Here is a 16,301-nt window from a genome sequence, read left to right as displayed (position 1 = left end):
GGAAGCATCACTATGAACAAAGCTAGTGGAGGTGATGGAATTCCAGTTGAGCTATTTCAAATCCTGAAAGATGATGCTGCCAAAGTGCTGCACTCAATATGCCAGCAAATTTGGAAAACTCAGCAGTGGCCACAGGACTGGAAAAGGGCAGTTTTCATTCCAATCCCTAAGAAAAGCAATGCCAAAGAATGCTCAAACTACCACACAATTGCACTCATCTCACACACTATAAAGTAATGCTCAAAATTCTCCAAGCCAGGCTTCAGCAATACGTGAACCGTGAACTTCCATATGTACAAGCTGGTTTTAGAAAAGGTGGAGGAACCAGAGATGAAATTGTCAACATCCGCTGGATCATCGAAAAAGCAAGAGAATTCCAGAAAAACATCTATTTCTGCTTTATTGACTATGCCAAAGCCTTTGACTGTGTGTATCACAAGAAACTGTGGAAAATTCTGAAAGAGATGGGAATACCAGACCACCTGACCTGCCTCTTGAGAAACCTGTATGCAGGTCAGGAAGCAACAGTGAGAACTGGACATGGAACAACAGACTGGTTCCAAATAAGGAAAGGAGTACGTCAAGGCTATATATTGTCACCCTGCTTATTTAACTTATATGCAGAGTACATCATGAGAAACACTGGGCTGGAGGAAGCACAAGCTGGAATCAAGATTGCCGGGAGAAATATCAGTAACCTCAGATATGCAGATGACACCATCCTTATGGCAGAAAGTGAAGAAGAACTAAAGAGCCTCTTGATGAAAGTGAAAGAGGATAGTTAAAAAGTTTGCTTAAAGCTCAACATTCAGAAAACTAAGATCATGTCACCTGGTCCCATCACTTCATGGCAAATAGATGGGCAAACAGTGGAAACAGTGGCTGACTTTATTTTTCTAAGCTCCAAAATCACTGCAGATAGTGATTGCAGCCATGAAATTAAAAGACCCTTGCTCCTTGGAAGGAAAGTTATGTCCAACTTAGATAGCATGTTAAAAAGCAGAGACATTAGTTTGCCAACAAAGGTCCGTCTAGTCAAGGCTATGGTTTTTCCAGTGGTCATGTATGGATGTGACAGTTGGACTATAAAGAAAGTTGAGCGCAGAAGAATTGATGGTTTAGAACTGTGGTGTTGGAGAGGACTCTTGAGCGGCCCTTGGACTGCAAGGAGATCCAACCAGTCCATCCTAAAGGAGATCAGCCCGGGTGTTCATTGGAAGGACTGATGTTGAAGCTGAAACTCCAATACTTTGTCCACCTGATGCGAAGTGCTGACTCATTTGAAAAGACCCTGATGCTTGGAAAGATTGAAGGCAGGAGGAGAAGGGGATGGTAGAAGATGAGATGGTTGGATGGCATCACCGACTCAATGGACATGGGTTTGGGTGGACTGTGGGAGTTGGTGATGGACAGGGAGGCCTGGCTTGCTGTGGTTCATGGGGTCTCAAAGAGTCAGACATGACTGAGCGACTGAACTGAACTGAACAGAGGAAATTAACACAGTGTAAATCAACTATACTTCAAAAGACTAAAATTAAAAAAATATGTATACAGACACACACACAGTGGACTATTACTCAGCCATAAAAAAGAATGAAATTTAGCCATTTGTGACTGACAACATGACTGAACTTGGAGGCTATTACGCTCAATGAAATAAGTAAGACAGAAAGACAAATTCTACATGTTATTACTTATATGCAGGATCTAAAAAATAAACTAGTGAATATAACAAAAAAGAAACAAACTCACAGATATAGAGAACAAACTAGTAGTTGCCAGTAGGTAGAAGGAAATGGGAAGGAACAAGATAGGGGTAGGAAATTAAGAGGTACAAAGTACTATGTGTAAAATAAGTAAGCTGCAAGGATATACTGTACAGCACAAGGATTATAGCCAATATTTTATTGTAGTTGTATAACTGGAGTATAATCTTTAAAAATTGTGAAGCACTATGTTGTACACCTGAAACATATAGTATTGTAAATCAACTATACCTCACTAAAAAAGAAATAGAGAAAAGTTTATTTAATTAATTCATTTATTTTAATTGGAGGCTAATTACAATAGTGTGGTTGTCTTAGAAGCGATTTCTTGGGTATAGCACTAAACTCACTGGCAACAAAAGTGAAAATAGATAAATGAGACCATATCAAACTAAAAGTAAAACGTTTGTACACAACAAAGGAAATAATCAATGGAGTGAAAAGGGAGAAAATATTTGCAAACCATATATCTAAGGGACTCATACCTAAAATATGCAAGGAACTCCTACAACTTCATAGCCAAAAAAGAAAAAACAAAAACAAAAAAACGCAAAGGACTTGAATAGAAATTTCTCCAAAGAAAACATACAAATGGCCAACAAGTATATGAGAAGGTGCTCAACTTCACTAGTCATCAGGGAAATGCATCAAGGTTTTCTCCTATGTTACTTCTAGTTTTGTAGTTTTGCATTTCATATTTAGGTCTGCCATCCATTTTAAGTTGATTTTTGTGAAAGATGTAAGGTCCGAGTTTAGATTCAGTTTTTGCATGGGGATGTTCATTTACTCCAACACTGTTTGTTGAAAAGACCATCTTTGCTCCATTTTGTTGTCTTTGCCCCTTTGTCAAAGATCAGTTGGCTATGTTGGTATATTTCTGGACTCTGTTCTGATGATGTTTCATTGATCTGTTTGTCCATTCTTTCACCAATATCGCATCATTACAATCACTGTAACTTTATAATAAGTCTTGAAGTCAAGTTTTGTCAGTCCTCTGACTGTTCTTCTCCTTCAATATTGAGTTGGCTATTCTGGGTCTTTTGCCTCATCATATAAACTTTGATATATTTTGATATCCACAAAATAGCTTGCTATACTTTGGTTTGGGAAGAGCTGGTTAGGAAGAACTAGTCTCAATGAGTCTTTCTATCCATGAACATGAACTCTCTCTCCATTTATTTAGTTCCTGTATGATTTCATTAATCAGAGTTTTGTAATTTTCCTCATATAGATCCTGTACATACTTGTTAGATTTATACCTATGTACTTTACATTTGAGGGTGCTAATATAAAATGTACTGTCTTATTAATTTCAAACCTCACTTGCTCGTTGCTAGTATGTAGGAAAGCAATTGACTTTTTAATATTAGCCTTATCCTGTAACCTTACTAGAGTTGCTTATTAGTTCCATTTTTTTATATTCTTTTAGATTATCTACATGGACAATCGTGTCATCTGCAAACAAAGGCAGTTTTATTTCTTCTTCCCAATCTGCATCCCTTTGATATCCTTTTCTGGTCTTAATACTTTAGCTAGGAATTCCTGTACAACTTTGAAAAGGAGTGGTGAGAGAGGACATTCTTGACTTTTCCTGATCTTAATGTAAAGCCAGTTCCTAACCATTATGTGGGCTTCCCTGGTAACTGTATGTTTCTGTATATTTCTTTATCAAGTCAAGGAAGTTCCACTCTATCCTAGTTTGCTGAAGCAATTTTATCCTTTTGCATGTGGATATTTAATTGTCCCAGCACAGCTTGTGAATGGACAGCACTCTCAATGAATGGTGATTGAATTCCAGTCAATGAAATCTAAGTATAAATGATGTGGACATTCTTTATTAAGGATTTTAGGAAGCAGGTGGACTGCCTTGACTCTTATTTCCCATTTTGTTGACTAGACACAGACTATTGCAATGCCCCATAATAGTGAGGCATAAGTGATGGTTAGGTAATAAGAAACATAACAGAAGGTACTATGGACTTTTCAATATCTTTTCTGTTTTGAAAGTTACTTTGACATTCAGTTAACTGCCAATATTCGCTGGCATTGTAGAAATTCAAGATCTCTTCTCCTTGCAAAGTTAATAACCATGAGCTCACCTCACCAGCCCCTTTAGTTCTAGAAATCCTCAAGAGGTATTTCCCATGTCCTGAATTTCAATGGTTTTCACACGATTTTTCCATAAGTGGTTGGCACAGTATGCTTTACTGTTAAGCACTTAAGTTCCTCCAATTGCTCCCTCTAATTTGTCCAACCACTACCCACACCCAGAGTCCTCATGATGTTAGAATTGACTACTACTCTAAACTTTAAAACCATGTTGGAGAACAGGACACTCTCTCCTCTTTAGGTTATACTTTATAAGTGGAATTTGCACACCATAATGTTATAGTTTCTTTGCAGACACTTCTTTTGGGGATAACTTACGAACCTGCCTTTGTTTTGATAGACACACAGTTGAAGATATATTTTACAAGAGGCAAAAACAAGAGTCCTAATACCAGTGCTGCCATTATCAATAGAATAGCTAAACTTCCTTAATGAAAAGGCATTGTTCCTGGGCTGAGGTCATTGTGCGTGGCTTTGTTTTCCCTAAGGATAAATTCTCTTAAAGAAGAACCCACTGTAAATGTAACCTGAAAATATTCTTGGGTCAAGACTCCCCATACATTCTTTAGATGTGCTTTGTCTCAAGTAGCAGACACTGTTTAGAGCTTTCTTAGAGGTTCTTCAGTCTCTACTGAAAGTAGACAACTGTTGAGCCAGTTTCATAGTTTACAAGAACTCAACCCAGCCTGGAACTCAGGAATAGGAGAATGGATATATTCTAAGAATACATAGGGTTTGGATCAACCTTGAACAAAAGGGTTGTTTCCCTTTCCAGAGGGAAAGTTTGCCTGAGGCACATGAAGGACAGAAGAAAGGTAAGTTAAGCCAAATGGGCAAAACTAGGTCCATGACCATGATAATTGAGAGAGACAGGAGTAGATTACTCAAGCTGCACAGGAAAGGTATATGTTAGAGTGAACGTTTGTGTGCATGGATGTGGGAGGTGGGGTGGGTATAGTGAGGCAGCACAACTGCTTTTGTATCCCAGGCTTACTGGTTTGGGGATTATTTGGGGGTGTGGGGAGAGAGACAGAGAGAGAACATGAAACTGGGGGTCTTCTTTTATGAGGGTCCCAGCATAGGGAGCCTAGGGTTCCTCAGGTTGTCTTTATTTACTAATTTAAAGCACAAGAATGGATAGTAGTCTCAAGGATGAAAAATCAGTATCTCTTAAGGACTCAGTTAACTAGGTTAACCAAGGCTTTCTGAAAGAGAGAGCTTCATGAGTAGGAGTGGCCTAGTTTGTTCTCAGATCCATTCTGTAGCTGTCTTACAACCTATGTTTATTTAAGATGGATGTCTTTTGAAATGGATGCCTTTGCAACTCAAAAGCTTAATGTCAGGCACTTAAAATAAAATCAAAAGGTGTAATGCCCAGCATTTACACCACAGAAATTTAGATTTCAGAGGCTAGTCAGGATTACACAGGTGCCATTGGAAACACTGGAGGGTGGAACTGTGGCTGTTGCATTCACATGAGAATCCATTTTACAAGGAAGTAAATACAGTATTTTTAAATACAGGGAAGTAAATACAGTATTCTGGCCTGGAGAATTCCATGGACTGTATAGACCATGGGGTCGCAAAGAGTCGGACACAACTGAGTGACTTTCACAAATACAGTATTTACATGAAAACAAAGAGGAACTAAAGAGCCTCTCCAGGGTTAAGGAGGAGAGTGGGAGAGCTGGCTTAAAACTAAATATTAAAAAAACTAAGATCATGGTATCTGGCCCCATTACTTCATGGGAAATAGAGGGGGAAAAGGTGGAAGTAGTAACAAATTTCCCCTTCTTGGGTTCTAAAATCACTGTGGATGGTAACTGCAGCCATGAAATCAGAAGATGTTTACTTGTTAGCAGGAAAGCTATGATAAACCTAGACAGTGTGCTGAAAAGCAGAGACCTTACTCTGCTGACAAAGGTCCATATAGTCAAGGCTATGGTCTTCCCAGTGGTCATGTACGGTTGTGAGAGCTGGACCGTAAAGAAGGCAGAGCACCAAAGAATTGATGCTTTTGAACTGTGATGCTGGAGAAGACTCCTGAGAGTCCCTTGAACAGCATGGAGAGCAAACCAGTTAATCTTAAGGGAAATCAACACTGAATACTCATTGGAAGTGTCAGAGGAGTGTGTAATTTCCTCGGTTCTGTCTCATCACAACAAAAATTTGAAGTGATGGACGTTAAAGCCCTCGGCACGTCACAGCTCTCGGACAATGTTACAGATCTGTGTTACAGCTCAGTTTTATTTAGAAAATAAAGGAAAACACATTCTCGAAGTGTGAGGGCATTTTGACCCAAAAGAACTGAAGAGAAGGAAGAGAGAGTGTGCACGCGTGTGGGAGAAAGAGCCCCCCCCCCACCCTTTGGCTCCTCTTTTTATATGTTTTTTTCCTCCCCTGGGCCTGCCCTATGTAAATTGGGCTAGCCAGGAGTGCTGTTTGTTCTACCTGAGGTCCTCACTCCGGTCCTCAAACCTTCCTTTGTTCTATTTTTGCGGGCTTTTCCCTTCCTTGTCTTTTAGCCACCGCCATTCTGGACTCCTTTTTCTTATTCTAACTACCTAACAGAAGGACTAATGCTGAAGCTGAAACTCCAGTATTTTGGTCATCTGATGTGAACAGCTGACTCACTGGAAAAATCCCTGATGCTGGGAAAGATTGAGGACAAAGGGGAAGAGGGCATCAGAGGATGAAATGGCTTGATGGCATCACCGATGCAATGGACATGAACTTGGGCAAATTTGGGGAGATGATGAGGAACAGGAAGGCCTGGCGTGCTGCAGTTTATGGGGTCGCAAAGAGTCAGACAAGACTGGGTGACTGAACAACAACAACAAATCAATATTATTTAACAGTCAGACAGACATAGGTCAGCATCCTGTTTAAATATTTTATTTGCTCTTTGATTTTAAACATGACAGTCTCTCTGATACATACACATAAAGAACTAACACATAAAAAGCATGAAATAAGACTTTTCTAGTCCAATAAATGTTAACAGCAATAGTGTCTGTTCTGTAAATGAATTTAGAACAAATTGTCCATAATGTATTTCATAGTCTCACAGTATCCACTCCCCTGCCAGTAAATGTTTTGGGAATCAATGTCCCAGCATCTGGAAATTACCAGAGAAGTTTGCATTGGTATGACCATAAAATTTTAGGTAGGAATCCAAATAAAATAGAAAATACAAGTAAATGTAAACTGAAGAGAACAGAGATATCTGGGTTTTTTTTTTTTATTGCATATCTAGTGCCTAGGATAAAGTAGACACTCATATATATCTGTTGATAAATGAAAGGCACCAGACACCTTAACAACAAGAAGAAACAGTTCACAGAGGCAAAGAGATTAACACACACCCACAGATCGCGCAGAGCTCAGACATCCTTCTTCAAACCTGGCATTCGTCCAAGAGAGAGTCTACTTTGGAACAAAGAAAACATAATCCACAATTCAGCTAAGGTAATTGAAAGAGCACAGTGAAAGACTTTCCTATGGAAACTGACATTTGTTGTCTCTAGATACAGTATAGAATCATCTCTAGACTTTTTTTTCTATCACTGAAATATTGTGCAGTTACAATAAATATCTAATAACAAGTAAAAGCTGATATGAAAATATATGAAAATTTGTGGTATGATTTGTTGTTCAGTCGCTCAGTCACGTTCAACTGATTGTGACCCCATGGACTGTAACACACCAGGCTTCCCCGTCTTTCACTATCTCCTGGAGTTTGCTCAAACTCATGTCGAATCATGCCATCCAACCATCTCGTCCTCTGCTGTGGTATGAATAAGGTTCCCTTTCCATCCTGGTAAGCATCAGTGATTTTCAATGCAAAGGGACTTTCTCCAAGAGGAACCTCGAAGATGATTTCAAAATTTCTCTTCTTTAGCAAAGAGAGAAGGCGCTTAAGAGGGTAGTTAAAGTGGTGAGAGATGAGCCCCCAAATTGATCCTCCTGGGGGTGGAAGTCCAATTCAAGAAAGTGAACCGGAATGGACTTTATCAGGATGGTGACAGAATTTCGTTCCCACTACTACTGTAACAAATTACTGCAATCTTGATGGTTTAAAAAAAAACAAAACAAAAACAATCAAATATTATCTTACAGTCCTGAAGGTTGCAAATAGGAAAAGGGTCTCATGCCTCCTGCATTGGCAGGTGGGTTCTTTTCCATTAGCACCACTGGGAAGCCCATGGACATCATTGGGAGATCTTTATTCAGCCTACCACAATGAGCATGCCATTTAGTTGTGTTTTAAAATGGGCAACAATGCCAGCAGGTTTGTGTTCAACCAGAGTTGGTCATAACCATGGTTGCTCTTTGCCCAATGGAGCACAAATGAAGGGGATGGAGACTACAGGGAGGAAGGACATAGAAGTGCAGGAATCAGAGGATTCATGAAACAGCAGGTTTCTCTCTTAAGTGCTTGGTGGGGCCTTCTCCAAAGAATGGCTGGGGGAAGTAGACTGGTGTGTATGGCAAGCGTGTGAGATCCCAATTGGTTCTAATCCTTGGCATATTCCTATCCTGCCAAAGATGATGAGCCCTTGGAATCCCCTGCAAGAGATGACCTGACAGACAGAAGCCAGGAAGAGGAGCCAGGGCTGCCCCTACGTGATGCCTGACCCCTGGCTATGGGGTGAAAAACAGGATTGTCTGAGCAGGTGCAGGTCCTGTCAGGGAAAGGTCCTCTTTCCTGGGCAACTGTGGGGACAGTGAAATGGTAAAGCGTGCCACCACAGCGACTGAGAGAACAGCAGTGTGGCAGAAAGAATGACGACACTGGAGCAGACAAGTGGTTTGTCTCCTCAGGTCAGAGGTCTATCAGGGGCTGCCTTCCCTTAGAAGAGGCGCAGGGGCTCAGTCTCCACGGGCATCCCTTCCCACTTTCCTCCAGCCCTGCGGCCCCTGAAGGTGAAAGCAGCCCCCCTGCCACCCGCACCCAAGAGGGATGGCCGGCGCGGTTGGGGAGGGGAGGGGCGGACACCAAACAGTCTGGGGGTTCACACATACAGTGCAGGGTGGTCTGTATCCATCCCCTGCTCCTTGCAGTGCGACCGGTCCGCGCCGCGCCGCGCCGCCCGTGACCCCCCTACGCTGCAGGACCAGAAGCGTGCTGGGGGGGGTCACCCCACGGGGGGCGGTGGAGGGCTGGCGTTCTTCCCGGCCCCGCCCCCTCTGGGTCGGAACTACGCTGGGCCTGGAGGGGGGGTGGTGGTTGGGGGGGCAATAAGCCCATTAGTGCCGTATCCCTCCGCCCCCCTTCCAGACACCGTCGCCGGGAGCGATCGGTGCTGCAGCCTACACACCCTCTGCCGGGTTTGGCGCAGCGGCGCAGGGGCCAGACGCCTCTTTGCTGTTCTACCCGCACGGCGAGCGGTGGGAAACGAAAGAGGAACTGCGACCTGAGTGGGAGGACAACCACCAGGACCCTGCGCCCATGAAGGCAAGTGAGGGTGTTGCGGGGCGACGACCTGCTCACAGCCTACCCCTGGCAGCCTGAGGGTAGGAAGGCGAGCGGGTCAGAGCGGGACCCATTAGAGAAGTGCGCAGCGCCGGAGGATCCCTGGGGCTGAGACAGCGGCGACTTGCGCGGGCGGGGTGGGGGTGGGGGTTTTCTCGGATGCTGGGGAGGCGTATGGGGCGGACTAGTCCCCGCCGGGCTTTCCGGGTGCCTGCGCCCCGCCCTCAACGGTGCCTGTGCGGGAAGAGGGCTGTGCGGGAGGCTGCTACGCACGAAGTGGCGGAGGGAGCCGGGACGGAAGCAGCCCAGGCCATGATTCTGCGAAGGTCCTTGTTGGGCCCCTCGTGCCGGGTGCTGTCCCTTCCCACAGGCACCTCTTTGATGCCAAAGTCTCCCCTCTGTGCAGTCGGTCTGGCAATTGCAGGCCACGGGGTGCATCTGTAGAGGAGAGGCTTGAGGAAAACGAGGGATGGGAAAACGAACTGTTTATCTGAAGGTGCGTGGGGAATGGGGGGGTTGAGGGTGGGAAGCAGCCCTTGACTGGACATCTGAATCGGGGTGGGGTGAGTGCGACCAGCGCAGGTCAGGCATCCAGGAATACTTTCTAAAATTCTGTGTACCTGGTTTCCACACACATCCCTTGCCTTCCTCTCTCTCCTCTCTCCAGAACTGGAGGTGGAAAAGCTGGACTGGGAGATAAAGGTGCGAGAGAAGTCATATATACAAGTACCACTACACAACCTAGAACATGTGGGTGCTCTTCCCCCAATTTGTTGTGCAGCACAAAGGAGGTGAACAAGTGGTGAATCTTCAGAACTGAAGAGAGTAAGAGGAGGAGTGTGGTATGATATTGAGGGGTTATCCAGAAACGTCATCCAGATGGCCTAAGTTAAAAGGAGATATTCTACCTAATGGGACTCTTACATGTTAAAAGGCAGGTAACTTGGGAACTCATGTTTGTGGTGTTTGTCTGTCCCCCAAGTACTCAGTTGCTACTATTATTTCTTGACTGTCTTACCTTTTTGTCTGTTTTCCCATAGGCCTGCTTTAAGTCTGGTCACTTCTGCAAGGAAGGAAAGGCAGAGGAGTCCGGTTCAAATCTCTGGAGGTTTGTGCAAAGGGCGGGGGGGCAATGCAGGAGACAGCTAGAGTAATATGGCAGATAGCTTTGATCCAAGTGGTTGCAGGGCCTTCTCTACCTCACCTACTCCATGTCAAATTTGTACATTGCCACAGAAACCCTCATGTTTCCTGCAGGGTATACTAGGAATATTGGAGTAGGTGTGGACTGGGCAGTTAATGGGAGGAAAAGACTTGAGAGTAGAGACCAGGAAACAGAAAATATTGGCATATTAGACCTTTAAAAGAGAAAGAAGTTTGTATCAGGGTCAGGGTTCTCGCTTGTCTTTCTAGCAGTCAGGCTCCATTCTCTCTTATATGTTTACTTGTTCTCAGGGTAGCCTACAGGCTGCTGTAGAGTTTGACACCAGGAAAGGAGCAAGAAATTGTACTACATCAGTGCAGGTTGGTATGGGAATGGGTACAGCTTTTGGGTGGGGTAGAGGAGACCAACATAAATCCAGCAGTGACTAGGATCTGGCCTTGGGACTCCTCAGCCTCTCTCATTGCCAAGATACTTTTCCACCAACTTCATACCTATTTTATAACAAGCAAGGTAATATGGCGGCTCTGGGGATAAAAATTGTAGACAAAATGAAGGTGATAGACTTTAATAGCCTAACTTTCCCACTAAGCATTTAACGTCTAGTCTCTCTGCGTGAGTTTTTGCATGGAGTGAGAGTTGGAAAAGACTCAAACCTCCATGTCATTCTCACTTCCCAGATTGATTTCCAGTGGTAGCTCTGGTAGTGTTGGAATTGCTGCTGAGCACCACCTTCAACAGGTGTGTACCCACCCAGGAACCATCCATCCTCTCCCAGCTTGGTTGTGTTTTCTCTTCACTCTGACTGTAATATTGACTGAGGCTGGGATTGGAAAGGACTGCTGGACTGGTGATTGGCTCTAACTTTTCTTTCCAACTGTATCACCTGAATCATCAAAAAATTAGAATGTGAAGATACAAAACTGTGAGAAATCTGTGGTAGAAGCTGAGACTGGAATAGTTGTAGTTATTCAGGTCACCTCTGTTACTGTACTATGACTGGGGCTGAGATTGAGACTGGTGTCCAGGCCAAGCCTGAAAAGAAGCCTAGCAAAGAAGTTGCCGGTGGGGCTGAAAGAGAGAATGAAGTCCCAGTGGGGGTCAGACCAAAGGTTAGAACCCAGGCCCAGGTAATGCTTGTAGCAAGGCCCAAAACTGACACCATGGCAGTAACTGAGACACATCCTAAGAGTGAAGCCAAGGCAATCACTGTAGAAAGGTCCATGGATGAAACCTATTCATGGGCCAAGACTGAGTTTGATGCTGAGATCCTACTGAAGACAGAGGGAGTGTCCCAAAACAATGCTATAGCCAGGCCGCTGATCAGTACTGAGTCTGGGTCAGTTGCGAAACCTAAGACCTCATCTATGGTTAGGGAACTGGGTAGTATGGATGCTGAGTCCTTTCCTGGCACTAAGGTCAAGTCCAAATTAGGAATCCAGCATTTGCTTATGTCAGAGGAGGAGACCAATATGGGGTCTTGGTGCCATCCCAGGCCTACATCTAAAAAAGAGACCCCTCACAATTGTGATTTCAGATGGGTGGATAGATCCTTTATGACCTGGTTCTGGAGTAGAGAAGAGGTAAGTACAAGGCTTCATCCTAGAGACAGGGTAAAAGCCAGTACTAGGTCTAGGCACATGGCCAAAGCAGAGGCTACGTCTAGGCCCAAAACCAGTTGGGAACTCTATGTTGCCTCCAGTTCTGTTTCTGAAGATGAATCTATCAAGAAATCCTGGTTCTGGGCTACAGAAAAGACCAGTATCTGGTCTAAGCCTAGGGAAGAGACCAATAGTAGGTCCTGGTTTAGGTCTAAGAAAGAAGTCTCTGAATCCAGTTCTGGGTCTGAATGGGAAGACAATGTCAAATCCTGGTTTGGGGCTGGAGAGGAGGGTAGGTACAAACCCAGAGCCAGGAAGGGGGCCAATGTCAGTGCCAGGCACAGGGCCAAGCGAAAAACTTCCATTGATTTCATGTCTGGGTCTATGGATATAGTCAAAAAAGAGCCCTGGTTCTGGCCTGGAGAGAAGGCTAATAACTTGGCCAAGCCCAAGTCCAAGAAAGAGGTCAGGGCCAAAGTAGTGGTAAAGAAAGAAGCCAAAATCAAGGCCAGAGCCAGGGCCAAGCAAGAAGCCAGGCTAGAGGAAGAGTTCCTCACCTGGGCCTGGTTCTGGGTTGCGGAAGACTCTAGCATAGTTGGTGGGGCCACTGTCAAGTCCAGTTCTCAAGTGGAGGATGAGTCCATTGTTGGTAGTTTGTTCTGGACTGAAGCAGAAACCAGTGGTACATTCAGACCACAGACTGAGCAGGAGCCTATTAGCAATTCCGTGCTTGGAACTGGGGAAAAGACCAGTGTGGAAACTGGGGCTGATGCCACTTCCAAATCAGTGCCAACAGATGAGAAAGAAAAGGTCATTGCCAGTTTTTGCTGGGCTAATGAAGAAACCAACCCAGAGGCTGAAGAAGAGACCATTTTTGGATCTTGGTTTTGGGTCAGTGATGAGGCCAGTGTGGAAGCTGGGGTTGGGGCCAACTGTGGGTCCAGGCCAAAGTCTGAGGAAGAAGAGGTCATTGGCCCCTGGTTTGGGGCTGGAGAAGAAATCAGTACAGTGGCTGAGTTCAGAGAAGAGGCCAGGCCAGGAGCTGAAGAGGAGACAATATTTGGGCCCTGGTTTAGGGCTGGAAACCAGGCCCACATGGATTCTGGGGCTGAAGTCAACTGTGATACTATGCCAGAGACGGAGGAGGAGGAGCCCTTTATTGGGTCATGGTTCTGGCCTGGAGTAGAAGCTTGTGGGAGGGCTGAAGTGAATAATAAGTCTAGCCTAGAGGACAAGGAAAAGAGTATTACATCGTCTTGGTTTGGGACCACTGAAGAGATTGGTATGAAGTATGCTGCTGGTGCCCAGTGTAAATTTATGACAGCTGCTGAAGAGATTAACAGTGAGTCTGGTTTCTGGTCAGGAGAAGGTCCCTGTATGTTTCCTACCAGTGAAGGCAGCTGGAAGTCTAGGCTAGAGGATGAACAGGACATTGTTAATTCATGGTTCTGGTCCATAAAATATACAGGGCCAGAGACTATTATAGGTCCCTGGTTATGGGCTGTGGAAGAGAGCAGTATAGATGATAGGGCTGAAGAAGAAGCCAAGCCACCTACCAAAGAGGAGACCATGATCACATCCTGGTTCTGGAAAGGGGATAAAGCCATTATAGAGGCTGCAGACAGAGAAGAATCCAGGCTGGATATTGAAGAGGAAGACATTATTGGTTCTTGGTTCTGGGCTAGGGAGGAAGACAGGCTTAAAACAGAAGCAGAGGCTAGAGAAGAGGACAGGCTGGCAGCTGAAGAAGAACTTTTTGTTGGGTCTTGGTTCTGGGCCAGGGAAGAGGCTATTAGGAATGAGGCTAACATTTGCAGCAAATACAATCCAAAAGCTGGAGAGGAGGAGGTCATTGTTGAGTCCTGGTTCTGGACTGAAGAAGAGACCAGTCTGGAGGCAGGGGCTAGTTTTGAGTCCAAGCATGGAGCTGAAAAGGAGGAAATCATTGTTGGGTCCTGGTTCTGGGCTGAAGAAGAGAGTATAGACATTAGACCTCAGGCAGTAGAAGAGACCACATCAAGACCTAGAGAGGAAACCATTTTTGAATCCTGGTTCTGGGATGCAAAAGAAGTCAAGGTAGAAGCCAAAACATGCTGTGCATCTAAGCCAGAGGATGATAAAGAGATGATTGTTGAGTCCTGGTTCTGGTCTGGAGACAAGGACATTAATGAGACTGAAACTGGGGCCACCTCTGAGTCTAGGCCAGAAAATGAGGAAGGGGCAGTTGTTGGGTTCTGGTTTGTGGCTAAAAACGAGGACAATTACAGGACTGGTGATGGAACCAACTGTGAGTCCGGGACAATAGCTGAGGAGGATGAAGCCATTGTGGGGTCCTGGTTTTGGCAGGAGATGAGACCCATTTTGAATCAGATCCTAGCCCTGTGTACAGGGCCATTTGCAGGTCCAGATGTTCAGTTGAGCAGGAGCCTGATGTTTCACACAGGCCCCAGAGCTGGGAGGAGGTTACTGTTCAGTTCAAGCCTGGCCCATGGGGTAGGGTTGGCTTCCCGTCCCCAAGTCCCTTTAGATTTTCAAAAGAAGCAGCATTTCTATTCTCTGAAATCTTTGGAGGCAAGCCAAAGCACATGGAACTGAGCCTAGAAGGGGAAGACAAGGAATCTTTGCTTAAGCCTGATCAACCTGACTCCGAGTTCCCATTTCAGTATGATCCATTCTACTGGTCAGTCGTGCAAATTCGGGAGCATCTTAGGACCAGGGAGAGTGCAGAGCCTGAGTGTTGCTCCTGCAGCTGCATACAGTGTGAGCTTAAAATTGGTCCTGAAGAGTTTGAAGAAGAACTATTAATGGACAAAATTCGAGATCCTTTTATTCATGAAATATCTAAAATTGCAATGGGTATGAGAACTACCTCTCAATATACTCATGATTTCGTTCGTGATTCAGGTGTTGTCTCACTTATTGAAACCTTGCTCAATTATCCCTCCTCCCGACTTAGGACAAGGTTTTTAGAGAATATGATTCACATGGCTCCACCTTACCCAAATCTAAACATAATTCAGACATATGTTTGTCAAGTATGTGAGGAAACTCTTGCTTATAGCTTGGATTCCCCTGAGCAGTTATCTGGAATAAAGATGGTTAGACACCTCACTAGAGCCACTTACTATCACACACTGGTTGCCAGGTATATATCTGGTTTTCTCTTGTTATTAGCCACAGGCAATACTGAAACAGGGTTTCATGTTTTGAAAATGGTGTTGAATTTGTCTGAAAATCCTGTCATAACAAAAGAACTACTCAATGCTGAAGCAGTGTCAGAATTCATGGGCCTTTTTAGCAGGAAAGAGACAAATGATAATATTCAAGTTGTTCTAACAATGTTTGAGAATATTGGTAACAATATAAAAAGAGAGGCGTTGTTCACTGATGATTTCAGTCGTGAGCCACTTACTTCTGCATTCCATGAAGTTGAGAAATTTGCTAAGGAACTGCAAGGCAAAACAGATCATAAAAATGACCCCAAGGCAGACCAAAAAAATGCATATAATTAGTTACTTGGCTCTGATTGTTCTTACGTTCCTGAGTTATGATCCTTCAATAATGTTTTCAAATTTGGTTCTATGTTGTAATGTACATCCTTAATGCTGATACTAACTTTGCCCAACTCTGTATGAGTTGGATCAATCTTCTGATGCCAAATGAATATTAAAACTGAAAGCACATTTGTTGATATTTGTTTTTGTCCAGATTGTGAATTTAGTATTTAAACTTACAGTGAATTGAGCCATCATAAATAAGCTACCCTTTTGATTGTTGTTCTGGTGTTACTGATGTCGATTTGAGTCATGTCCTGTTTTCAATAAAGTTCTGTGTTTAAGTAGGCAGAAATCACCCTTCTCCTTGAACTTAAAATATAAATACCAAGATAACACGTGACAACATAGAGATAATTAATGTATGAATAATAATGCTCCTTGAAAAAGCTTATTCTTATATCTGTAAATGCAAATGTTACCATAGGTTGCTACTCAGGGTATGATTTAGAGAAAAAGCACCCAGTTGATTTGGGCTCTGAAATGTAGGGAAGAGGTTGGATGTTGTGAAGAAAAGCTCGCAGTTGGAAAAGTGCTCCTATGGGAGTGAGGTATCCAGTCTGCCTGGAGTGGCTGCGAGGAGTATTAAGTATTAAGCGATATAAAATGAGGTAAGTTTTGAAGAGCTGAGAA

General features: G+C 44.0%; 1 protein-coding gene across 1 annotated transcript in view; it reads left to right on the top strand.

The window, feature by feature from the left end:
* The window catches only part of GPRASP1 (G protein-coupled receptor associated sorting protein 1), a 54,420-nt gene extending 38,457 nt beyond the window's left edge, over window positions 1-15,963 (top strand). The window contains 7 exon segments of the mRNA XM_081567010.1: window positions 8,700-8,801; window positions 9,157-9,333; window positions 10,019-10,289; window positions 10,392-10,459; window positions 10,807-10,875; window positions 11,194-14,455; window positions 14,458-15,963. Coding sequence (XP_081423136.1) covers window positions 11,509-14,455; window positions 14,458-15,626 — 4,116 coding nt within the window. The 5' untranslated portion in view covers window positions 8,700-8,801; window positions 9,157-9,333; window positions 10,019-10,289; ... (1 more) ...; window positions 10,807-10,875; window positions 11,194-11,508 and the 3' untranslated portion in view covers window positions 15,627-15,963.
* The last annotated feature ends 338 nt before the right edge of the window (window positions 15,964-16,301 follow it).

Source organism: Giraffa tippelskirchi, chromosome X, assembly GCF_054371585.1.
Source record: "Giraffa tippelskirchi isolate mGirTip1 chromosome X, T2T-mGirTip1v1.2.pri, whole genome shotgun sequence".
Taxonomy (NCBI): Eukaryota; Metazoa; Chordata; class Mammalia; order Artiodactyla; family Giraffidae; genus Giraffa; species Giraffa tippelskirchi.
This window is presented reverse-complemented; position numbering and strand designations above follow the sequence as displayed.